The 26,151-nt window shown below is 39.7% G+C and overlaps 1 protein-coding gene and 1 pseudogene across 2 annotated transcripts in view; one reads left to right on the top strand and one right to left on the bottom strand.

Moving 5' to 3' along the window:
* MAOB (monoamine oxidase B) overlaps window positions 1-26,151 on the bottom strand; it is a 106,454-nt gene that overhangs the window by 45,164 nt on the left and 35,139 nt on the right. The window contains exons 1-3 of one of the 2 annotated variants that reach the window (XM_060138066.1): window positions 16,865-16,883; window positions 16,629-16,723; window positions 15,048-15,185 (exon numbers count right to left, since the gene is read on the bottom strand). In XM_060138066.1, the coding sequence (XP_059994049.1) occupies window positions 15,048-15,185; window positions 16,629-16,721 (231 nt within the window). In that variant the 5' untranslated portion in view covers window positions 16,722-16,723; window positions 16,865-16,883. Of the gene's footprint in view, window positions 1-15,047; window positions 15,186-16,628; window positions 16,724-16,864; window positions 16,884-26,151 lie in introns of those variants that run through there. The other variant, XM_060138065.1, reaches the window with a different exon arrangement.
* LOC132513539 (non-histone chromosomal protein HMG-14-like) lies at window positions 24,692-25,057 on the top strand (annotated as a pseudogene).

Below are 26,151 nucleotides of genomic sequence, written 5' to 3'. Positions count from 1 at the left end.
AAAAGAAACGGTTTTTCTCACAATAAGTTTTTCCTCGGATGTCAGTAATTATCCTCTTTGGGTTAGCAGACTATCATTTTGAAATCTGAGGAAATGTGATGATCTAGGTCTACAAAAATTGTGTCTAAAAAGCAAGTTTAAATAAATAAATAAAATAAAAAGCAAGTTATCAAAAAAAAATTTCCCTCCTGAAGGGTTTCTCTACCACATAAGATTTTTTAGAATAGTAAAAGTACCTGATATTTATCAAGTCATTTATATATTATCATATTTAATTTTCATGACAACACTGGGAGGGATAATAGTCCCTCTTTACAGACTAGAGGGATAATAGACTAGAGGGAAGCCGTAAATGACATACCCGGGGTCCATAGCGAATTTTCTGAAAGCCCAGGACTTTAACAAAGGGCCGTGACTCCAGAGTCAGTCTGCCTTTCTCTATGGAGAGGTCCTCACAAGATGGAAATTCACATCCTTGAATGTTTCCAACACAACATGTATTCTACTTTCCACTGAACAATTCACCCAGTTCCAAAGTCGGCCACTGATTAATGCCGGTAAAGACACCAACTTTTCACTCCATAAACAGTGTGAGGGAAAATGCTTACTATCTCTAACGGTACAGACCAAAATGATGATTCACTTAGTTGAGTCAGAAGATTCCCAGATTTCAAATTCAATGCTTTGAAATACGAACTCCACTTTGGAATAAATCTAAAGAGACTTTATGCAGAAATAGAAAGGTTGCCTTGGCCCCCAAATGAGCTTTGCTGCTATGAACATTAATCCCTGGTGGCAGAATAGTGTTGATTTGAGGGAGTCACTTGTTGAGGCAGTAAGAAGGATGCTGAGCAGATTCTAATTAGAAAAACATTCTGGAGTCTAGCAGAGAAGAGCCCTGGCAGGAGAAACCTGGAGTGAGATTCAGATGAAGAAAGAGGCAAGTCTGGCAAAGAGGCAACTTGTGAATTTCACATACACTCTGAAGACACTTTAAGGAAATTCAAACTTTACCAGCTGGACTGAGATGAAAAGAATATCCCAGAGGCATCTTCTTATTTGAAACAATTCATTTCAGGAAGAAAGAGTTTTCAAAGAAATTCACTTAAGGGGTACTTTGGATCAACATCTATATGCTTAAAAAAAACCTCTAGGGGAATTCCACTCATGAGTCATGAGCAAGAAGAAGGTGGCTAAGAGAAATAAGGATTGTGACAGGCAAACATCATAAATACCATGATCCCCATCACCACCACCATCATCATCATCATGGCTAGCACTTTCTGTATGTTTGCTGTGTACCAGGGATTCTTTCAAGGAATTTACATATTTAATTCATTTCTCTCTTTCTCAACAACCCTATGAGGAAGGTGTTATCATTATCTTCATTTTTTAGATTAAGAAATAGAGGCTCAGAGAGGTTAAGAAACTTGCCTCAAATCACACAGCTAATAAGTAGTGAGTCAGAAATTCAAATCCAGGTCCTCTGGGTTCTAAACTTATGTTATCCCAATCTTTATATTATTACAGATGGGCTGGTTGTTTTATCTTTGACTTTCCCCCCAAAAAATATATTTTCAAGGCTATGAGGAACTTTAATATAATAATGCCAACACATCTTCAAGTTGGTGGAAGATATTAGCAAAAGACCACTGAGACAAAGGCTGTTTCTCTCATAGCTAGGAGAGACACTCTTTAAGATGTATTGTATTTAAGATATATTCATGTCTTCTGTGAAATTTATAAGCATTTACTTCTTTCTTCTTCTGGACATTATTTTCAGCCATCTCACTTTTTCCATCTTCAAGCCTATGTATTTATGCTCAGGAAGCCTGTCACCATACAAGTATTTTCTCTTCCTTTGATCTGTATCATTTAGACTCACTCGAAATTAATCTATTAACTTAGAAGGTTCCTAAAATACCTCTAACACCATTCTTATGCATAGCTTCAATTGTAAAATTCCATTCAGGGATACTGTCTCATATGATTGCTTTAAATTCCAAAGCAGCCCACAGGGTGCTAGCTAATTTACGGTGACCGAAAGTAAATTTAAACGTGACCATAGAAATGAGAAATGCAGACTGGCCAAAGTATAGTTTCAAAATGTTCCCCTTCAAAGTTATTGAATGTCTGCTGACAACCCTTATGTTTCCTAAATGTACATAAATCCGTTTGGATAGAATGCTATGAGCCTCAGAGTTGGAGGACAGAGCAGAATCCTAAGAATACTTTCATCACCAATTAATGAAATGAAGTAATATAACTAATTGTGACTACAACTTAAGGCTTCACAATGTGTGCCTGATTTCACTTTTATGAGAAGCTCTAAGGGTGAATAAGCAACATATTCTTAAAAGCCATGATAATATATGGCATTTTTATTTCAGCAGGCTCTTGGTTAAATGCCTCAATGAAGAAAGAGGATCAGACCTTCGCAGGAAAGGATGTGAATTCTTCTTTTGTATCTACCCCAAAGCAAGAGCAGAGTGGTGGTTGGGGAACTAACATATATGAAGAAGAAATATACATATAACCATGTGCTCATGTGCATTTATGTACATGTGTGGCTACACATTACACACACACACATAAACACACAGAGTATCTATTTGCTCATGAGTGAACTTCTGTAGAATATAACTTTTAAAACAAAAGTCAGATCACGTTACTTCTCTACTTAAAATCTTCCAGTGGATTCCCATATGACCAGAGTAAAAGCCAATGTTCTTATAACTACCTATAGGTCCTCTGACCTTCCAGTGTGGCGCTGGGGGCTTGTGAATGCTGACTCAGGAGAATCGATTACGCTCCTCTCTTCCCAACTCTGTATTAATTAATGAGAAGTTGGTAGGTTGACCTGAGCCACAGTGAAGTATTTACATCATGCAAACCCTACAGATGAGAGTTAGGTTTTGTTAGAATGTCACCTCCTCAGGGAGGCCCTACCTGACTATTCTATTTGATATTGGATCCCACTCTCTCACATCCCCACACCTCCCATTCTTTGTAGCACTTGGGACTTTCCGATAACATATATATATATGTATGTGTATATATATATTTTTCAAATATGGCTGAGCAGATGTTTTATTACACATCGCTTTAATGTATATGGGAGATTTAGCAGATCTGGTTAAAAAGTTTAAAGCCTTTGTAGAAATGATTAAATCCTGACGTGGGAAAAGTAACAGATTTTAAAAGCCAAAGCTTTTTGCATAATTCCACAACTTGGTGGTTAACCGATTTTTAACTCTAAAATTGAAAATCAATTCATATACCCATTAGAGCTGAGAGTGTTACATTTAAAATGAGCATTTTTTAAAGTTTCATACAAAAGAATATATGAATTTTTGGTACATCTAAATTAACTTCACTTTTAAGAAAATCCATATTTTACATCTTTTTTATTTTGCCCTTTATCATATTTCTTGACTGTGTCAGTTACTGCAAGTTAAAAGCAATATAAAATCAAATATGGCTAATTCCAATTTTATTTTAGGTATATAAGTTGGGTTTTCTATATTTTGAAAATATAGAAATATATATCTCTATATTTTTTTTTGTTTACTTACTCCTGGTCCTACACAGCTAACATGTAAGCTCCCTCAGGGCAAGGATTTGTTTTGTTTACCTCTGTATTTGTAAGTTTATTTGTAACTTAATTGTGGACAAAGAAAGTAGTCTTCCGTTGTGGAATTTTGGTGGAAGCTGGTGGTGTACGTGTTGAGATGGGGGTGGGGGTCTCCTGGTTTCTTGATATCAGATGAGGTAGGCACTTGTTATCTGTAAGACTAGATTACTTGTGACTAAAATATTTCACTTTTGCCCCTAAGAACAATACCAAATCAAAGTCCGCCCAATTGTACTCTAAAAGGGACAGGCTCACATAGGGACAAAGACCCATTCTTTCAGTCATTCAGGCAAAAAACATTTACCTAAAGCCTGCTATGCACAAGGTCCTCATCCAAGTGTTGGCGGTACCTCAGAGGACAAAATAGAAACAAACTTCTGCCTTCATGGAGCTTACATTCTACCAGGAGAAGGCATACGAAAAACGAATACATATATATTATGTTAAGCATGTGTAAGTGCATTGAAAAAACAATAAGGCAGGGAAGGGATAAATTAGGGATAGAGAATACTAGGTGGGGTGGAAGAGGCTACTCTTTAAGATGGGGTTATCAGGGAAGGTGCCTCTGAGGAGGGGATACTTGAGTTGAGACCCGAGAAAGAGCATTCCAAATGGAAGAAATAGCAAGTATGTTTTGATTATCTATTGATGCATAAAGAAATAGTCCATGTCTTAAAACATTAGCCTATTATTATCTCTTATAGTTCTATGGTTTGACTGGGCTCAGCTGGGCAGTTCTTACTTGAGGTTCCTAGTGTGGCTATATCAGAGAGAGGCTGGAGCTGGAGTCATTTGAAGGCTTGACTGTGCTGGACGTCCAAGACAACTTCATTGCCAAGTCTAGTGCCTTGATAGGTAAGGCTGGAAGGCTGGATTCAGCTGGGACAGGAGACCAGAGTAAGCATATGTAGCTTCTCCAGTATGGTGGTCTCAGGGTATTTGGACTTCATACATGATGTAACTCAAAGCTCCAAGAGTGCCTATTCCAAGAGAGAAGGGGATTTGCCAGTTTCTTAAGGCCTGGGCCCCAACACTGGAACAGCATCACTTCCATCATATTCTACTGGTCAAATCAGCTACAGAGCCCTCCCAACAGGAGGGGGCATAGAACCCCCCCCTCCCTTCCCATAGGAGGGGTGTCAAAGAACATCTAGCCATCTTTTTTTTTAACTTTTAAAAAATTGAAGTATAGTTAATTTACAACGTTGTGTTAGTTTCAGGTGTATAGCAAAGTGATTGAGATATATATATATATATATATATATATATATATATATTCTTTTTCAGATTCTTTTCCATTATAGGTTATTACAAGATATTGAGTAGAGTTCCCTGTACTATACAGTAGGACATTGTTGTTTATCTATTTCATATATAGTAGTGTGTATGTTAATCCCAACCTCCTAATTTATCTCTCCCCCCACATTTCCCCTTTGGTAACCATAAATTTGTTTTTGAAGTCTGTGAGTCTGTTTCTGTTTTGTAAGTAAGTTCAATTGTATCGTTGTTTTAGATTCTGTATGTGGCCATTTTTAATGTTTCAAAGTGAAAAAGCCCTGGAATAGGAATAAACTTGACACACTAGAAGCCAGAGTGCCTGGACTAGAGTGGGCTGGGTCAGGAGGTTGGAAGGGGCTATCACCTAGGTACTTGTAGGCCATAATAAAAATTTAGTTTCATTCGTTCTTCTAATTTATTTTTTATTGCTTTTTTTTTCTCCCAGGGGTCTACAGTCAAGAAACCAGCCTGGATATATAGACAAGATGTCAAGAATGATCTGGGAGAGGGCTTCCCTGGTGGCGCAGTGATTGAGAGTCCGCCTGCCGATGCAGGGGACACGGGTTCATGCCCCGGTCCGGGAAGATCCCACATGCCGCGGAGCGGCTGGGCCCGTGAGCCATGGCCGCTGAGCCTGCGCGTCCAGAGCCTGTGCTCCGCAACGGGAGAGGCCACGACAGTGAGAAGCCCGCGTACCACAAAAAAAAAAAAAAAAGGAATGATCTGGGAGAAATGCCTAGAAGTAACAATGGAGAAATATGAGGTCCCTAAAATAGCAGCAGCACAACTACACTGGCCTTAGAAAGAGAGGTAGCAGCTCAAAATAACATGTTGTTTTTAGATAGACTCTCATCCTTTCTAATCCAAAGGATCAATGTCATTAGGTATCATAATGACCCCCTTCAACTGCCAAAACATCTACTCTACATAGCTCACCCTTAAATATATTGTTTTATCTTCTCTTTTCTGCCTAAGCATGAAGTTGTACTTAAAGCAATGCTTCTTCTAACTATATTATGTTTACAGTTTGCAGTGGGAAAATGAAATGAATGTGAGATACGTGTATGGCTGTCTACTCTCACATTTATCTGATATAACAGAGTTCCAGCAGTCTTACCAGAATGAGCAGCTTTAATACTTTTAAAAATTCCTGGATTAAGAATGAAATGAGATAGTTCAATATCTCTCAATAGCCCTTTATTTAACCAAATGGGAAAGTTCATGTCGGTGGCCTCCGTGGGCTCCTAATGCCACTAGGAGATCAGGTGGGTCTCAGGAGGTCAAATGGAGATAAAAAAAATTATCAATGAGGCATAAGACAGAAGCAAGGTAGTATTAGGGGGCAAGAACCTGAGCAGAAAGAAGAGGGTTGAGTCCACAGTTCAATTCTCAGCACCCTTACCCTTTTCCTTGTTTTTCTTGAGACTTCCCCCGACTCTTAGGTACGATTTCTGTGTCAGTCAGCAGCTCAGCTGAGGAACCAAGTACACAAACTCTGGAGTGAGGTGGATCAGAGTTGGAGTCCTCACTCCATCACTTACCAACTGAGGGATCTTGAGCAAATCACCCAAATACCTTGTGTTTCAGTGCCCTCATTTGTAAATAAGAGGTAATAACGGTCATCAAGCTTTTCTGAGGATTGAGATAATGCATATCAGATGCTTACACGGGTGCTTTGCACATATTTCAATCTCAAACGGTGTTGGCTATTGTTGTTGCTATTAAATTCAATTTTGAACTGAGTTTCCAGGAACCACAATGCACATGTGTGTTTGGTTCACTGTGAGAGCCTGAACTATAGGTGATTATGAATTGTGATTTTTTTTTTCTTGGTTTGCACATGACTAGATGCTGTCTGTAGCAGCTGTCCTTAACATTTGCCAATTTAAAACAGAGGAAACAGTAAATGTCAGAAGTAAAAGGCTCCAGGTCACTTTGCAGTCCTTTTGCTGCACGGAGCATGTGCGCTAAAAGATGAAATGAATAAATAAACATCTTCCACTGAACTATAGCCTTATCTTCTCTACAACTCATTACTTGTGGGAATCTTCCTTAACTATATTTTAAGCCAATAATCTTTTATAACACTTTGGGCCAGTTCTGTGGTTTCTCCAGTGTCAGTCATAATCAGGGACAATTTAAACACTTTATGAAAATAAAATTAAGGTAATGCCATCATACAAAAAGTATTTATGCTCTCCACGAAGTTAGTCCATTACATTTATTTAGCAATGTCCTTCAAGGTTTTGAGAAGTGTCCAAAGCACTCTCTGGCAGTATCTCTGACCACCTCGACCTCGTTTAATTCCAACTTGCTCGCTGCCTTATGCATGAAAATCTCAGGGACATGGCATTTTCCTGGGCACCTAGGAGAGTTTTTTTTTTTTTTTTTTTTTTTTTTTTGCGGTACGCGGCCTCTCACTGTTGTGGCCTCTCCCGTTGCGGAGCACAGGATCCGGATGCGCAGGCTCAGCGGCCATGGCTCACGGGCCTAGCCGCTCCGTGGCATGTGGGATCTTCCCGGACCGGGGCACGAACCTGTGTCCCCTGCATCGGCAGGCGGACTCTCAACCACTGCGCCACCAGGGAAGCCCCCTAGGAGAGTTTTTAAAAAGGGATTCTAAGCTGGTTTGCCCTTAAGAAGCAACAGGCACATAAGGAATTTCACTCTTTGTTTACTTCCAAGTTCTTTGTGATGCCATATATTTGGAGTTGCTAGAATAAGTAAAATTAATCTATGCCATAATGTAGGGTTTATGTTATAAGATCTAGACATATGTTTTAGACAGGTTGTTAAAAAACTGAAGATGGATTAGAAACATTTGCAAAAATCCATAGCATTTGCTAACTTTCTACGCCTCTGCTGTCCCATACAGTAGCCACTAGCCATATGTGGCTATAAAGTGCTTAGTATGGGGCGAGTCCAAATTAAGATGTGCTATAAGTATAAAATACATACCAAATTTCAAAAGCTTAATACAAAACAAGAATGTAAAATATCTTATTAAATAATGTTTTATATTGACTACAAGTTCAGATAATAATATTTTGGATATCCTGGATTAAATAAAATATATTCTTAAAATTAATTTCACCTCTTTCTTTTTACTTTTCAATATGGTTACTAGAAAACTTTAAATGGCATACGTGGCACATCTTATACCTCTACCGGAGAGTGCTGCTTTAAGCTATTTTAATGAGTAGTCCAGATTTCACATATTTGTCAAAAGGGGGAAAATGAATGTATTTTGACTCTGTGAACTTAGGTTATTTAGGCATTAGTAAACTCTGACATGCCCACTGTCTCCTGACAGCTCTACACCATCAGCACTTAGTAACCCAAAGGAAAGCCCCTTAGTAACCCAAAGGAAAGGGTCTCAATTGGGCCAAATAATAACCATGGTCCTACATGCCAGGATCTGAAGAATGGAGCGGAAGGAAACTTAGAAGGTAACACAACTGAAAAAGGGGATTTTAATTTCTCTTTTTTATTAGCTGTTTACTCCGTCTGGGCATGTGAGTCTCGATGCATCCAAACGCTGACGTCCTAGCCTATTAGTAATATGGGAAATAAATAAAGAAGAGAAGACTGGATTTTAAAGTGAGAGAAGTTATATTTCAGAGTGTAAGGAGCCCACGAAAATATTTTCAGGATGAGTTTACTGGCCTGGTTCTCTTTTGAAAAGAATTTGTAAAGCTTTATCCTATCTGGTGTCTCACCATTTAAATTTTTACTTGGTAGTAAGGCTCCTCAGAGCCTATTAGAAAAGTTTGTTTTCGAAAGGAAAGGAAACAAGCTCTATCAAAACATCCTTAGTATCTTCAGTGTGTCACAGCAGGCTTCTTGGTGAAAATAATGTTAGTGTCTCTGTTCTCTTTCTCTTTAAAATCTTAAAGCACTCAGCAGGACAGGTACAAATGTCCATCTTTTGCAAATGGAGAAATCAAGGTAAAAAGCATAAATAACATGGCCAAGGTCACAAAAAAAGTCAATGATGAAGTGTGTGTGTGCGTGTGTGTGTGTCTGTAGCAGACACTGCGAAAATTCTGTGGCCCAGTAATACCAGGATAAGAGTCTTTGAGGGTTTGCATTCAAACAGCTGCTTTGGGATCTAGACTGTCTACACTCAAAGGGTCAAAGCTCAGTCACTAAGCCTGGCTGGAAGCAGTTTGGTTATTGTCAATAGATATGTCACCCAGGAGACTGCTGCCTAGGCAGGTGAGAATCACAGATATCTGCTGGAAACACTGGGCCTAACCTCTTCTCATAGACCATAAACTATCAAAAGTAGAGTCTGTGCGTAGAAAACAAACTTATTGTTACCTAAGGGGAAAGGAGTGGAGAGGGATAAATTAGGAGTTTGGGATTAGCAGATACACATTAATATATACAAAATAGATAATCAACAAGGTCCTACTGTATAGCACAGGAAACTATATTCAATATCTTGTTATAAACTATAATGGAAAAGAATATGAAAAAACGTAGAGACATTTTTCTAATTGCATTTTTTAAAATAAAAATGAGAGGAGCTCTTCATAAAAAGTTCAAGCAGTACTCAAAAATACAATGAAGAAGGCAACAAATTACCTCAAATCGTACCATTCAGGTTAAAAAAAATAGGGCTTCCCTGGTGGCGCAGTGGTTGAGAGTCCGCCTGCTGATGCAGGGGACACGGGTTCGTGCCCCGGTCCGGGAGGATCCCACGTGCTGCGGAGCAGCTGGGCCCGTGAGCCATGGCCGCTGGGCCTGCACGTCTGGAGGCTGTGCTCCGCAACGGGAGAGGCCACAACAGTCAGAGGCCCGCGTACCGCAAAAAAAAAAAAAAAAAAAAAAAAAAAAAAAAAAAAGCTATAACATTACATCCCAGACTTCTGTGTAAGCATCTACAATATAGAAAGATGGCTGGATGGCTGGATGGATAGATGGATGGTTGATATGGATGGACAAGCGAATGAATGGATGACTGAGAGAAACAGGAAGGAAACAAAAAGGGAAGAAAGGAAGGAGGAAAGAAAGGGCAAAGAAAGAAATACGAGTATCTGAGAATCAAATCATATTTGTTGCTTTCATTGACATAAATGTACTTAAATTTAATGGAAGAAACATAAACTGAAGGAACTGAAGGAAGAGCTAAACTTCAAATAAATGTTGCATAACCCAAGAGAAAGAGCCCTGTAGCATAAAGTCAAAAGATCATAAAAATCATTAAGAGATCTGAGCCTTTGTTTTTTTATTAGCTACAAGTATCATTTTGGTATATACTGATTTCGTGCTATGAAGGAAGATTTCAGTAGCCCTCACCTTTCTTATACCTCTTCCCTTCTCACCTTCTCCACATTCTGATTTTATAGATTATATATATTTTTTACCATATAAAGGCTTTTTTAAAAAAAGGTCTGTAGTACATTCTTTACTAAAGTCATAATTCTTCCAATTCTTTGTTTAAATCTTTATTTAAACGTATTTAATGTTTAGTGCCAATTTCATCCAAGCTGATCCATTATTCCTGAGTTCTTTATTTGGAATCATCATTTGATGATACCTTGAAGTGGAGTGATGCTAGGACAGAATTTTAAATTGTGTGCCATTAGCTTAGTGGGCAGGATGCAGGTGCCCAGAAAAGAAATGGCACAGGATTGAAAGGTAGAGAAAGTGGTAAAGCACTGCAAAACTGTCGCCTGGATGATTGGGAAAGGCAGACCAAGTACTTACCAACCTTGAAGCTCTAAGAGAAACTGTTGGAGTTGTTAGTGATTTGGTTGTTTTTTTTTGCGGTGCGCGGGCCTCTCACTGTTGTGGCCTCTCCCGTTGCCGAGCACAGGCTCCGGACGTGCAGGCTCAGCGGCCATGGCTCACGGGCCCAGCCGCTCCGTGGCATGTGGGATCTTCCCGGACCGGGGCACGAACCCGCGTCCCCTGCTTTGGCAGGTGGACTCTCAACCACTGCGCCACCAGGGAAGCCCCGCTGTATGCTTTTATGTGCTTTTTTTTTTTTCTGTATTTTCCACTGGCTTTCAGAGTTCTCACCAAACTGAGGGGCTCTGCCATATGGCACCTGTTCCATGAGGTTGTTTGCGCAATAGCAGTTGTAGCAACAAGTAGTAGGCAATATATTTGAGAGATGGCTCCTCTTTCATAGGCCTCTTCAAGCCCTGAGGTTGACCACATACAACACAAAAGGGACTTTGACAGTGAGCTTGGCTTCTGCTCATTGGGAAGTAAGACCAGAGCATTTTTCTTTTTTTTCTCAGTTTCTCCCCACAGCTGAAATTTGGAAATGATGATCAGTGTGAAGTTGGGCTCTTAAATTTAAGTCACGCTACATCTTTACATTCACCAAACTCCTAACAGTTAAGCTTTTGGGCCTAAAGCAGTTTCATGCATACTTTAACTAGACACTAGTTCCAAATTTCAGACTTATAAAAGCTTCTGAGACAGAGGAACTCTATCTGCCAATAGCTTAAATTGTACCAAACTTCAGAATTTTCTCCAACTCCTTCCAAGTAAGAACCCAAAAGAACAAAAAACAAGCAACAACAAAACGACCACACATGTGAACATGCAAACACACACACACACTCTCTCTCACACACACACATGATGAAGGAGGAGGAGACACAAATTAAAATATAGCAAGATCCCTTAAGAGGTTTATATTTTTTATCTTTTTAATTATGAGATAGTCCCTAAAACGGAACATTTTTCACAAGTCACTTTCAAGGCATGTAAACAGCTGCCTTCTAAACTATCCTAGCAGAAATTAGCATGACGATTTGTGAAACAGATTAAAAACTTCCGTAGATGTTTCACGATAATTGTTAAGCACGAAGGACTGCATCACTGATTTGAGAAGTGCAGAAAACACCTAACTTATATAGATTTGAGCTGAAGCGATCACTTTTCCCACTGATAATTAAATCCCAATATAGCTCAGTATCACATCTTTGAATCACAAACAAGGTTTTGGAAAACCACATTTTAGCACCATAAGACAGATCCACTGTAGTACTAAAAATGAATGCCACTCAGTAGATAGAAACATTTCTGGCAGATCAGAGGCAGACAGCAAAACGCCCTGCACATCACAGCACACCAGGGGTTGATGCATGCTTGTTATGGGCCCAGCATGAGCACATCCCATCTGTCAACAGACCATTTCTTCCAGAACTATCAGAGAACTGGTGATACTGGGAGTCCTCCTTTCTTAGGAAACACACCCTTCCTTTGGATAGCTATCCTATCATGGGCTGCTGTAGCACCGCCCTGCCCCCTTTTGTGAGTAGCTCCATTTCACCAGTTTCAATTCCAACCATCATATCCAAATTCCCTAGCTTAATGTTATTAAGGTTGCATGTAAGACACTGTCTTCTTTTAACGACCATGTAAGAAATCGAAAAAAACAGAGTCTTTGAGCAGGCTGATTTGAATTGCAGGATCTGACAATATGAGAAGTAACACACTTGATACTCTTGATATGCTCAGGCTTTGGGTTGAGAAATACATGCAGGTCCGCTGAAGAAACAAGGCAGAAATATACTAGATATTTGCATGAACCACTTGGGAACAGTATTTGCACTTGGGAACAGTAGTTATTGAAATAGGTAATAGAGAGTAATGGCCAAAGTACTGCCTACCATGACAGAGAAGACAACTTTTTGAACTACGTTCTTTGGCATGTAGTAGCAGATCAGCTATCAGAGTTCTGCTCAATAATCCCAGAAATGGATGGAGTCATCTGAGATGCTTTTTACAGGTTCAAAATAATAAAAATGACATATGAGCATAGACATGGAGGTGATGATGGTGGAGAACAAATATTTAGTTTGGGGAGGACTTCTTAGCTCTAAGGTCTTTATTATTATTTATTATCGTGTAGCGCTTCACTGGATACAGCCACAAGGAGGTCAAATTAGCACCCTTATCAAGACTGAAAAAAACTTTTGTTTCATAAATTCATTAGTGTTTCAATCGTGTCAGGATGAGAATTAATTAGAGAGTAAGTAAGTATATCAAACACGTACAGCAGAAGTCAGAAAATAGCAATATAGGAACATGAAAATCTAGGTACCAAAAGAATATTTTAGAGTGATTTTCTCTAGATAGGATTATTGGAGGGGTTTTTAAATTGTTTTTCTCTACCACATTTTCTTATTATATTTTTACAGTAAACATGCTTTCCTTTTGTAATAATTCAAAAGCAATAACATTTATTTTGAATTTCATACAAAGCAATGTCGGCATATATATTTATTCTGTATCAAGTCAGAGATACTGCTTAATTATATTTTCTTAGCTGCATGTGGGTTATACGAAATAGCTTAAGAAAGCAGCATTATTCGGTCATCACTCTGAAAAATCCAAGCATTACATCGTTTCCACAGTTGATAATTCTGAGCCATCTCTTTCAAACAAGGAACATAATGTCGGCCATAAGATTTCCAGATAAGCAAGGCGTCCTGAACTTAGCTCCTGACTGCCAAGAAACCCTGCCCACACACACACAGAAAAGTGAATATAATTTCTAGTCATCTCCTTTGTCGGGAGAAACCTAAAAGAGATCGTAGTGTTCTGGGAATTCAGTCTCTGCAAGTCTTAAAGGTTAGGACAAGAAAGACAGAAGAAATCAGTCAAGATGAGCTACATATAAAAGCAAGGAACGCAATGAAGAATGCTTACTAAGTGCTGCTGATGGATGTTCAACAAATCACTCTATCGCCATGCTACTTTTTCATTTCTAATTCATGTGTCTCTTTTTCCACTAGACAAATAGGGAAGCAAGGTGAAAAGGCTCATAAAACAAAATCTGAACATCAACATTTATGTATAAATGTTACCCGCATTATACCAAATCAGATAGATGTTTATTTCCTGTTTTATTAAATGACTGACAATGTACAGTCTATTATTTGTCCTTCTTGATATTATCACCCAGAAATAATATCCAGGTGTCAACACTGTTATGTATATCAAAACTGACTGTTGCGAGTTCTTCTGTCTCCTAAGGGGATGATTTCTTCTGGTGAGGAACTTGGCTCTATACTGCTCGCTTTCACTTACGGAAGCAAGTGAGGGAGAGAGAGGAAAGACTGAAATTCAAAACCTCTGCCAGTCCTTCCGTGGGACTTCAGAGTGGGGTCCAGGGTAGGTGAGTCTTTGCCTGTCAGAGAACATCAGTGACATTGTGGACCAAGAAAATGATGCTGGGAAAACAAGGATCAGGGAGATGCCAGAAGAGTCTAAAGGCAGAAACATGGTGGGAGACTGGAATCCACAGAGAAATGTGGCCAGTGAGAAATCCCCAGGGGCACACTGTTTGAAGAGCTTATTAGAATTAGAACGTCCAGTATTCAATTCTAAGTTGTCTATGTTTTTGCAATTGAACCCCTTACCCACACTGTTCAAAACTTCAGTCAATTTTGCTGTACACAAATGCTTGGGGTGGTCCGAAGAAAATCAAGAGAAAGAGATGAATTTGAACCCAGGTTGACATAGAACAAAGGAAAGAAGAGAGTCACTGGCCATGAATGTGAATGAGCATAAGTATCATGGAAGCAAGAACCATGAGCTACAAATGATCATGGGAATTGAAACCCAGTAAACTCACAGGAATTTGGGAGAGATCAATGGAGCTTCCCCATGAAAGATGGAATTTGAGACTTGACTTACTTTTATGTAAATCTCTAAGAGAGTGAGTTTAGCCTATATACAGGACATGATGACCAAATTTCAAAATATTACATTAGACATGTTGCAAATACTCGATAATGTGAAGTCTAGGGCAGCATTAGTAAAACTATACACAGGTTTTTGTATCACATGAAAGAGCCCATTATTTTAATAGAGGTATTTAATAAATCAATTACAAATGTTTTTTTCTCTATTGGTTTTGTTAAACTTTTCACCAAATGGGCAATACCACTTCATCAATAACCTTCCCAAATAGGTTTAGAATTCTCCTTTGATAACAGTAAAAAAAAAAAAAAAATTCTCAGAATGGTTGAAGTATACTTATAAAATACATATACATCATTCAAGGATGAAGGAGATTGTCTGAGGGGAGGATCTGGAATTCATATATGGAAAACACCCATAGAGAAATCTTCAAATCCTTCAAAGGCTGGTCCAGGCTTACCTTTACATGGTAAATCAGACGCTCTACTTCATTCACTTTGTAGGTCTCCAATCCTAGCTCCTTGGATAATCTTAAGATGCGATTCTGAGTTGGGCCAACATAAGATCCTCCAAGGTCCACATATTTAACTTTTTGGTTCTGTTTTCCCATGGAAAAAAAATAAAAATAAATATATGTAAAAATGTTATTCGTAAGATAAAAAAAAAGACAGCCCTGAAATAAGCAAATTGGCATTTCATAGGTTCTAGACACACGTTGAGGTGTATCCATAGAAAACTGGATTCTGTTAGCAACTCTACTTCAGTCATGCAACTTAACAGTTATAGAATCATTCCTTAATGTAAAGCAAAACTGATTGACCTTGAAATAGGCAAGAGACTTCTGAACCCCATCATTCTCAATACATACCACAACGTGCTTTGGGTTTTAGTGGCTTAGACTTGTAAGCTGTGAATTATGGATGAATTTCTCTTTACTTAGCATTTCAGGCTAATTTTGAGGCACCTAATGCTAGAGGAAAAGCGAGAAAGGAAATGACCACTTCTTTTCCTTTTTTTTTTCATTGAAGTATAGTTGATTTACAATGTTTCAGGTGTGTAGCAAAGTGATTCAGTTATATGTATATATATGTATATATATATATGTATATATGTGTATATATACATATATATATATTCTTTTCCAAATTCTTTTCCATTATAGGTTATTACAAAATGTTTAATATAGTTCCCTGTGCTATACAGTAGGTCCTTGTTGGTTATCTATGTTATATATGGTAGTGTGTATCTGTTAATCCCAAACTCCTAATTTATCCCTCCCCCCTCTATCTCCTTTGGTAACCATAAATTTGTCTTCTATGTTTGTGAGTCTATTTCTGTTCTGTAAGTTCATTTGTATCATTGTTTTAAGATTCTACATATAAGTGATATCATATGATATTTGTCTTTCTTTGTGTGACTTTCTTCACTTAGTATGATAAACTCTAAGTCCATCCAGGAAATGACCACTTCCTTTGTGGTTTGCTCATCCAGACATTTGAAAGATAGCATTAGGGAATATTTGGTCCTAATTCAAACCTTTGAAACTGCTCTTATGTTCAGTAGGAAGTTTTCTATATGGTTATGAATTAGCTTCACTTGAAACAACTAAGGACCAACCTTTGAAGAAGAGTGACTAGAAAAACTTCCTATGTTTGAACATGTCCAAACATAACTGGATTCCTAATAGTCAGGGACACCAGATCAGGTCCTCCTCTTCTGTTTTTGTTTGTTTGTTGACTATATAGTTCTCTGACTAAAAAAAAAGGGAACATACATTTCACAAGGGCAGTGGTCTTTGTTTTATTCACTAATGTATTTCAAACACCTAATTATTGGTGCAATCATTTATTGGGCAAGTGCCAAGTATCATGAGGTGAGAAAAGGGACAGAAGAAAAGGGTTGAAAAGGAAGCAAATTGAGAGGCTGTGGAGAGTAATTTTCACTCTCTTAAAAAGAGTCAAATGAAGTTCAAGACCTTCAGAAAGAAACAAGAAACTCAGTTTCAGTGACACGTTTCTCCCGCCCATCATTATTGTCTTACCCTGATGGTGTAAGTCCTGCCTCCCACACGGTCCCGGGCTTCCAGAACAATCACATTCAGGCCAGAGTCATGCAGGAGTTTGGCTGCTGTCATACCTAGGAGAAAATACGAGAAAAAATCAGAATCAAACACTTTACAGGGACTCCTGATCAGCTCCTCATGTTAACAGCCAATGAGAAAAGTCCATGTTAGCTCATACACATGGCTTATCATCACGCTCAAGTTATTCAACTTACAGGTGGCTAGGGTTTCTCAATAGAGATCCAGAGTCCAAGTCTGGGAAACCAACTGCTATTTCTAGAAAGAATAAAAGGGATTTCATTTTTGGTAAAGGTCTCAAATCTTAAAAACTTCTTTGGGGCTTCCCTGGTGGCGCAGTGGTTGAGAGTCCGCCTGCCGATGCGGGGGACGCAGGTTAGTGTGCCCCGGTCCGGGAGGATCCCACGTGCCGCGGAGTGGCTGGGCCCGTGAGCCATGGCCGCTGAGCCTGCGCGTCCGGAGCCTGTGCTCCGCAACGGGAGAGGCCCGTGAACCGCAAAAAAACAAAACAAAACAAAAACAAAAAAACTTCTTTGGTCACTATATCAAAATGTCTATCTTTAAAGACTAAATTACATGATCATGTGTCTGACAACATGAAAAGAAAACACAAAGCCACACAAAAGAGAAATGTATAAGCCCCAGCAGACACAGGACGAAACGGAGCCACTGACTTCATTCTCAAGGCAAATCTGAAAATCCGGTAAATTGGGGAGTGGGGGGTAGAGTCTGCCTTCAAAACATGTGAAAGGACCTAAGCTTTACTATTAAAACCGAACTTTTAGAAGTTAATGTAAAGTTTCAAAACCAAGGACATAAGATTCAACCCACTTAATTGTCCTAATTCCCCATATGATCCATCACTGAAGAATGAAATGACTCCATTCATTCATTCATTTAATTATTAATGTCGTCAAAAATACTTATTGTATGCCTACTACATTTCCACCACCATGAGATCAACTTAAAAAAGAAAAAAGTTTTATTGAGGTACATTTACATACAATAAACCTTACCCAATGAGTTCAGTGAGTTTTGATAAAGTATAAAGCTTAGCGTAGAGTTCGAATATGTAGTTTTTGGTATAAGTACATCCTGAATGTAGTTTTTGACCTCACAGATCTTAAAATTCTGCATCTTTAACTTACAGAGTTTTCTCAGACAAGAGAACTCTGGTGCTCTTACCACAATAAGCTGAATTTGCTCAGTTCCAAATACCTTACTCGTTTGCTTTATGAGACCAAACAAAATCAAGGAAATGACAAGATGCTGTGCCTTACAGATAAGTGAAACAGTTTCTATCCCGTCTTTTAAAAATAATAGTTCTGGGACTTTTAGATCACACTAGTGTGAAAAAAAATGATTCCCACAAAAATAGCTAATATTCATATAGTGCTCACAACATTTGAGATGCTAGTCTAAGTGTTTTAATGTATATTTTTAATGCTGTGAGAATTCAGTGAATTCTCACAGCAATCCAATAAAAAAGGTACTATTGATATTCCTATTTTATGGCTGGGGAAACTGAAGCACAAAGAGGTGTCCAAAGTCACATAACGAGCCAGCAGCAGAGCCGGGCAGTTTCGTTCCAGTGTCCGTTTCTATAACCACTACGAGTATTGCTTTTCACGGGGCCTCAGAGCCATCCTTTTCATAGACCGCATCTCTCAATTTTTGTTTCAGGGAGAGATTACATTTCAAAAGATATTTTTCACTTTGTTTGGACCAACGTGTTTTTAAAACACATTTGTAGGGACCTCCCTGGCCGTCCAGTGGGTAAGACTCTGCGCTCCCAATGCAGGGGGCCCAGGTTCCATCCCTGATTGGGGAACTAGATACCGCATCCACGCCACAACTAAGAAGTCCGCATGCCACAGCAACGATACTACGTGTCACAACTAAGACCCAGAGCAGCCAAAATAAATACATAAATACATACATATTACATAAGTAGAATATTCTAAAAAAAGCACACACACTTGTATCTTGTGGTTTGATAAGAATCCATGGAACATAAGGTATGAGCCTACCGTAAAAGCCACAATGAAAAGCCGAGGCTTCATTCCCCCTCTCTGAGCTGCCCTAAAGAAGAAACCTTTTTTTTTTTTTTTAAACAGTCTGATGTGGGGCTTCCCTGGTGGCACAGTGGTTGAGAATCCACCTGCCAATGCAGGGGGCATGGGTTCGAGCCCTGGTCCGGGAAGATCCCACATGCCGCGGAGCAACTAAGCCCATGCGCCACAACTACTGAGCCTGCACTCTAGAGCCCGTGAGCCACAACTACTGAGCCCGCGCACCACAACTACTGAGCCTGCGCTCTAGAGCCCATACTCCACAACAAGAGAAGCCACCGCCATGAGAAGCTCGCGCACTGAAACGAAGAGCAGCCCCCTCTCGTCACAACTAGAGAAAGCCTGTGCGCAGCAACGAAGACCCAACGCAGCCAAAAATAAATAAATTAAATAAATAAATTAAAAAAAAATAAAGAGGCTAATGTGAAATTCCATTATTTGAGTTAATCCATCTTCCGATCCCTGTCCTTGGGTGCAAGGCCGGGACTTCCAATTGGTGGTGGGGTGATGGTGCCAAAGTCCACAGCCCCATGAGCAATGTGCACAAGCACTGCAGAACCCTAATTTAGAAATACAGGGCTTGGATTTTTAACTCCAGTTTCCTAATTTTACCTTTATAAGGAAAAAACAAAGAGAGAGAGAAAACCTTTCTATTTAGAGTCAAAATTGCAGATGATTCAATGCTGTTTCTCTTATCAAGCATCAGTTCAACAAATGAAATAACATGCAGCCATAGTAACAGCTGCTATCGTGGAATTCAGATACACTTGCTGAGCATGTTGAGGCTTAAACAAAAGGGCTCAGAACGAAACACAACATCACTCATATACACTAGCATTTTTTTTTTTTTTTTTTTTTTTTTTTTTGCTGTACGCGGGCCTCTCACTGTTGTGGCCTCTCCCGTTGCGGAGCACAGGCTCCAGACGCGCAGGCCCAGCTGCTTTGCGGCATGTGGGATCTTCCCGGATCGGGGCACGAACCCGTATCCCCTGCATCGGCAGGCAGACTCTCAACCACTGTGCCACCAGGGAAGCCCCTACGCTAGCATTTTATATTCCACAAAAGGTACTACTGCGTAAGTGCAGTTACCCAATAGTATCTGATGCTAAACAGAAACATTTACTAAAACAAGCCAGGGTCTTATCAAATCATTGAATAGAGTTCTTTATGTTCATGTGCCTTAAAAAGGCATAAATAGAAATTACAAAAATATCTTTAAATAGGGCAATACGAGAATATGTTGTTAGAAATACCTCACAACTTGTCTCACTCATGCTTGTTGGATATCAACTGACAAAAACTGATTTGAAAAATAATTGACGCAAATACCAATGGCTTAAGAAAGTCCCTGCAAGTTTAGGAGGAGGGAATTTTAGGAAACTGAAGAAGAAACTGAGGAGTTGGAGTCTGGCCCGGAGCTGATTAAAATTGTTAAGATGTATAAACAACAAGGTCCTACTGTATAGCACAGAGAACTATATTCAATATCCTATGATAAACCATAATGGAAAAGAATATTAAAAAAAGAATGTATATATATGTATAACGGAATCACTTTGCTGGACAGCAGAAATTAACATAACATTGCAAATCAACAAAACATTCTAAATCAACTGTACTTCAATAAAACTTTTTTTATAAATAAAATAAGATGGTTAAGATCTCAAGGGATTCCTTAGTGATGACTGGCAAAAGGACTAATGGTTTGATTAATCAAAGAATAAGCAAACAACGAAGTATCCAGAAGCGCCCCAGCTTACAACAGGGTTGTTTCCCAAGAGTTCATGTTTATGTCAGTCATTTGGAACTCTTTTTTTAAATAAATGTATCTATTTGTTTATTTTTGGCTGAGTTGGGTCTTTGTTGCTGGGCGAGGGCTTTCTCTGGTTGTGGCGAGCGGGGGCCACTCTTCGTTGCGGTGCGCAGGCTTCTCATTGCAGTGGCTTCTCTTGTTGCAGAGCACGGGCTCTGCAGGCGTGCAGGCTTCAGTAGTTATGGCACGTGGGCTCAGCAGTTGTGGCTTGCGGGCTCCAGAGCGCAGGCTCAGTAGTTGTGGCACACGGGCTTAGTTGCTCCGTGGGATCTTCCCGGACCAGGGCTCGAACCCCTGTCCCCTGCATTGGCAGGGGGATTCCTAACCACTGCGCCACCAGGGAAGCCCCATTTGAAACTTTTAACACATTTTGCCATAGAACAAAAATATGAGAGATGGTACATTCTCTGGGAAGTCTGGGAATTTTAAAATGCAATACTATTGTGAAAAAAAAATCATAAAGTAGCAGAATTACATTTGCCCTAAGAACACTAGACAGTGTAATTGGCACAGTTGAAACAGGCAATCATTTCCTGAGAGAATGCAATAACAGCTAAAAAAAAAAAAACCCCACAGTAATAGCAGCCACCATCATAAAGCATTGAGGATTGCTTTGCTGTGTGAAGAAACAGCATTTCATACATAATGCTCATCGAATTTTCACCACAGTGCTGAGAGGTATTATTATCCTCATTTTAAAAAGAAAAAATGGAGGTTTGGAGACATTCACTGACTTGCCGTAGATTATACAATTAGTAAATGGCAGGGTCAGGGTTCAGCCCCAAACCTGAACTCTTAGCCACCACCCACGGACCAAAAAGGAAAAATTTTAAATGCAGTAATCTATACACTGATTGATGCAAAGTGTTTTAAAACATTCTGCTCTCCATCTAAATAGAAGAATCTTAAAATATCAGTTTTTCTCTTAAACAGATATTTAATTTTTGCAACTAATTTAGAAACAAGCATATAATGACTTCCTACTTTTAAAGAGCTAATTAAACTTGAGTTTAACATGCAGGATCATTTCACAATGATCATTTGGCAACTTCAGAGGCAGCCCCTATGTGTCCCTGACAGGCCCTTGATAAGATCATCTCATTTGTTACCTCTAAATGGTGCAGGATCAGTAGTATTTTGGCTCAGGGAGTCTCCTTTGGATGGATAAGCAAAGCATGGTGCACCTTACTAATGGTAGACTGAAGCCTAATGCCATGAAATGATCAAAATATTTCATCTCCCTTCCCAGGTAATTCACTTGGAAAATGTTTCATCAAAGTGATGACTATTTCAATTAAATTATTTGGATACTTCAATTTGGATTAGACACTCAAGTTATTTAAAATACCTAAACATCAGTGGTTTGCAGCTTTATTAACATTCTGTGCTTCCAGTTTTGTGCCACGGAAAAGGGCAGAAGAGTAACATACTGTAGGAGACTGAAAAGTACACAGTGCAGGTAACAAAGGGGCCTCTTCTTGCTTTGTCAATATGTCTCATGTCCTTCCTATCAAAACCTGATCTTTAACAGAATTTGTCAGCATTTTCAAATGCAAAGTTAATTGTTTTGAAAACATTATGAAACATCAGTACTTCAATATTACATAAAGACTTTTTCTCAGTTTAAAGTTACCCAAAAAAAGTATCGTGTTAACCGAAACTGAGAAAAAAAATTCACTGTACCTCAAAGCATCTCTGCCCTTATAACACTGGTAAACCACATAAGCACTCCCTCAGAAAGGATAAAAGCCAAAAGTATGCAAACAGCCCTCATCACCTCTGTCACTTCTGACAAAGCAAATGGTTTTATGAGAAAATTCTAGAAACAACCAAGTGACCTTCTGATCAAAGAATTGGAATTCTTTGATGTCTCTACAGAGAATGCCTTTTCAGTTATTTAACACAAACATGCACACACAAACAAAAGGGTCTGGGGTAAAAAGAAAAATATCACCAATGTGAGATTAAATTCATTAAAGGAGAGCGGCATTTGTAGGTAGAATTCAGACGTTGATTGTTGAACTCTTCAACACAGAGTAGAGGCAGGTAAAGGTATCACTGAAAACAGGAACATTTTATTCCCAATGTTTTACATATAAGAATTTATCCTCCTAACAACTCTATGAAGTGGGCAGATGTAAAAAGAGAAGCACAGAGAGGCCAAGTAATATACCCAAGGTCACACAGCTGGCCAATGGCAGAGCCAGTATTCAAATCCAGACAATCTGACTCCAGATAACAAACATGGCCAGCAGCCTTTACTAAAGGGTGAAACACTGAACGCCTTCCATAGAACATCACGAACCACATAAACATCAGGGTCACTGCTAGCACATTCCATACCTTTGTGTAAATGACAAGAAGGTGTTACAGGGAAGAACAAAATCTGACTGCATGCTGGATCTGTTTCTTTTACTTTAACCTTTGCTTCCCATTGCTTTTGTTCACTAAAAGGATACTGTCTATACATAATGGCCTGCCTCAGGGAACCCTGCCCCTCTCTGTGAATGTTAAACCAAAGTGCCTTTGTTCAAGGAAACATCCTGACCCTGTCCACCTGTGAATGGCTGCAAGAAAGAAGAAATTAACACATTCCCTCCCTGAGGCTGGCCATTCCAGGTGATATTTGCAAATGGCCTTTTAACCTTACTTCCTCACCTCCTCCCCCTCTTTGTTCTATAAGAGAAACTGGCATCCAGACCCCATAAGATGGTTCTTTTGTGACACTAGTCTGCCATCTTCTTGGTTTGCTGGCTTTCTGAATAAAGTCGCTATTCCTTTGCCTCAACACCTTGTCTCCCGATTTACTGGCCAGTTGAGCGGTGAGCAGAGCGAGCTTGGACTCCGTAACAAAGGCACACACTCATGGCAGGTGAATTTCAAAAAGGCATCCTTTCTTTGGGTGAATGCAGCTCACATCGGTGGTTGGCTAGCAGTGTGGGCTGGATTACAACCCCTCTTTCATGGCATCAGCCTGAAGTTTATGCCGTGGCCTTGAAACTCAGAAAACTTATTTCCTGAATGATAAGAATTTAATTATCTAGTCTGTGTCCTCGATGCTAGTACACAGTTGGCACTTACATGTTTGTTGAATGTATTCATTTAATACCCTGCAGCAAAGATGACATTTAATTACTTAGTCAAGAAATAAACAAATGGCTGAAATGGTGTCTATATAAACATAATACATTTAATATAGTATAGGAAACTAAAATATTGACACACGTTGAAACTGATTTCTTCTCGTCACACCGGAAATGGTAAAGGGATACCCTTGACTTTTTCGAAGAAAAAGAGCTGGAAAGAAAGCCAGCTAACCAATTATAATAACCACCTTATATTTGTACAGCACTACAGTTTCCAATATTAACACACATTAAGTTCTTAACAATAAGCCTTTGAGGCTCTCACTGTTATTCCTATTTTTCAGATTAGAAAATGGAGTCTGGGAGAGATTCAAGAGCTTGCTCAGCGTTACACAACTAGCGATGGCAGAGCTCGGTCTAAAATCCGGCTCTGTTTTTGTGAACTGTGTGTTCTTCATTAGTCACATTACTTCCTGTAACATACAAGGGCCAATGTTGTCAAAAAAAATTCTCAAAGCATGCCGAGTTTTAAAAATAGAATATTTCTTTATTAACTTTCTTGGAAAGACTATATTGATAAAAACCACCTGGAGTCTGTCAGTGCCCAAAACCCTGGGACCAAGACATTTACAGGGAGATCTGAACACATTTAGAGCGTCGCAGTGCCCTCTAGGATACCGCCATTGAACTACTCATTAAGAGGTGCTTTGGGCCCCGCCCCCTCGCCTGGGTCTGGGGCCCTGCCAGACGGCGGGCGGGTAGGGGCGCCCAGAGCGGGGGCGGGGCTCAGTGGTCGAGTGACGGCCCGCCTCACCTATTCGGGGCCCGGGCCGCGGCGCAGTGGGCCCCGTAGCCAATGGGCGGGGGGGGGGCCCGGCCGACGGGGAGAGGGAGCTCGCTTCTGGGGGACAAGGGGGGAGGAGGGGGCGGGCTCCCAATCCGGTTCCATCCGGTTCTCCTACCGCCCCCGCCGCGGGTCGCAGCAGCGACCAAGCAGCCTAACTTCGCGAAGGCTCTCGGCGCGCCGCGGCCCGCAGGCACCCGGCTCGCGCCCGCCCCGCCGCCACGATGCCCAAGAGGAAGGTCAGCTCCGCCGAGGGGGCGGCGAAGGAGGAGCCCAAGAGGAGATCGGCGAGGTTGTCAGCTAAACCGACTCCTGCAAAAGTGGAAACGAAGCCAAAAAAGGCGGCAGGAAAGGATAAATCTTCCGACAAAAAAGTGCAAACAAAAGGGAAAAAGGGGAGCAAAGGGAAAACAGGCTGAAGTGGCTAACCAAGAAACTAAAGAAGACCTGCAGAAAATGGAAAAACTAAAAATGAGGAGAGCCCAGCTTCTGATGAAGCAGGAGAGAAAGAGGCCAAGTCTGATTAATATCACACACCTGGTCCTATCAGTGGTCCCTGTTTCCCTTCTTGTACAATCCAGGGGAATATTTTTATCAACTATTTTGTATATGCAAGCTTTTTAGTAGCTCTAGAAACATTTTTAAAAAGGAAGGAATCCCACCTCATCCCATTTTTTAAGTGTAAATGCTTTTTTTTAAGAGGTGAAATCATTTGCTGGTTGTTTATTTTTTGGTATAACCAGAAAATAGTGGGATATTGAATATGGGAGGCTTTGATTGTCTTGGGTGTCAGCTTAACATTCCACAGATGGAGGGTAGCTTTTCTATCCTATAATACAAAGCACACTAAATGGCAGTTTGGAGTCAGTTGTGCATTTAATGTCTTAAACACTTTAAATTACTTCTCTTCCCACGTTGTTTTTGGTAGAATTGTTTCCTCAAGCAAACCACTGACCCCTTGGTCTTGGCTCTCCTGGGCAGAATTTTGTGCACTCTGTAACATCTTTGGTCGTGGTAGTCCAGTTCTTCTAGTAACTGTTAATGTGCTGTGAACGATTGACAATTTGAGTATGTAGTGTATGTGATATTAAATTGTGAATTAGTGGGACTTAATGATGTAACAGCATATCAATATTTGAAGATATTGGTACTTGATATCCTGTGATGGAAAATCTGCCCCCAAATTTTAAGCTGGAAAGTCACTGGAATAACTATTCAGAAAAGAATCACAATTACATGATTTTTTAGGTTTTTGGTACGTATGTTGAGAATTGTGTACAAAGTGAAATGTCTGTGTACCGATCCTCAAAACAACCAATAAAATCTCAATTATGAAAGAAAAAAAAAAAGACGTGCTTTGGCCAAACAGTTCCTCCTCAAGTCCAGGCTAACTCCTCTTTCCTGAGAACGCACCGATCACAACTTTCCTGAAAACTGAAACAACACATGATATAAACCAAACATATCAATGTGTATGTACTATCACTTTGATCACTGAGAAGCAAAGTCTAGAATTATGTTATTCACATCTTGTCCCCAGATATGAAAAAGACTCCAAGCCCTCTTGGAAGCCCTTTGCTCTGTTTTCTCTTAGACAGTCAAAATATACAACACAAAAACAAATGGCAATAGCTTCTAAAATAAAGAAGACCTTTGCTGAAGCCTCAGG

Source organism: Lagenorhynchus albirostris, chromosome X (assembly GCF_949774975.1).
Source record: "Lagenorhynchus albirostris chromosome X, mLagAlb1.1, whole genome shotgun sequence".
In the NCBI taxonomy this organism is placed as follows: domain Eukaryota; kingdom Metazoa; phylum Chordata; class Mammalia; order Artiodactyla; family Delphinidae; genus Lagenorhynchus; species Lagenorhynchus albirostris.
This window is presented reverse-complemented; position numbering and strand designations above follow the sequence as displayed.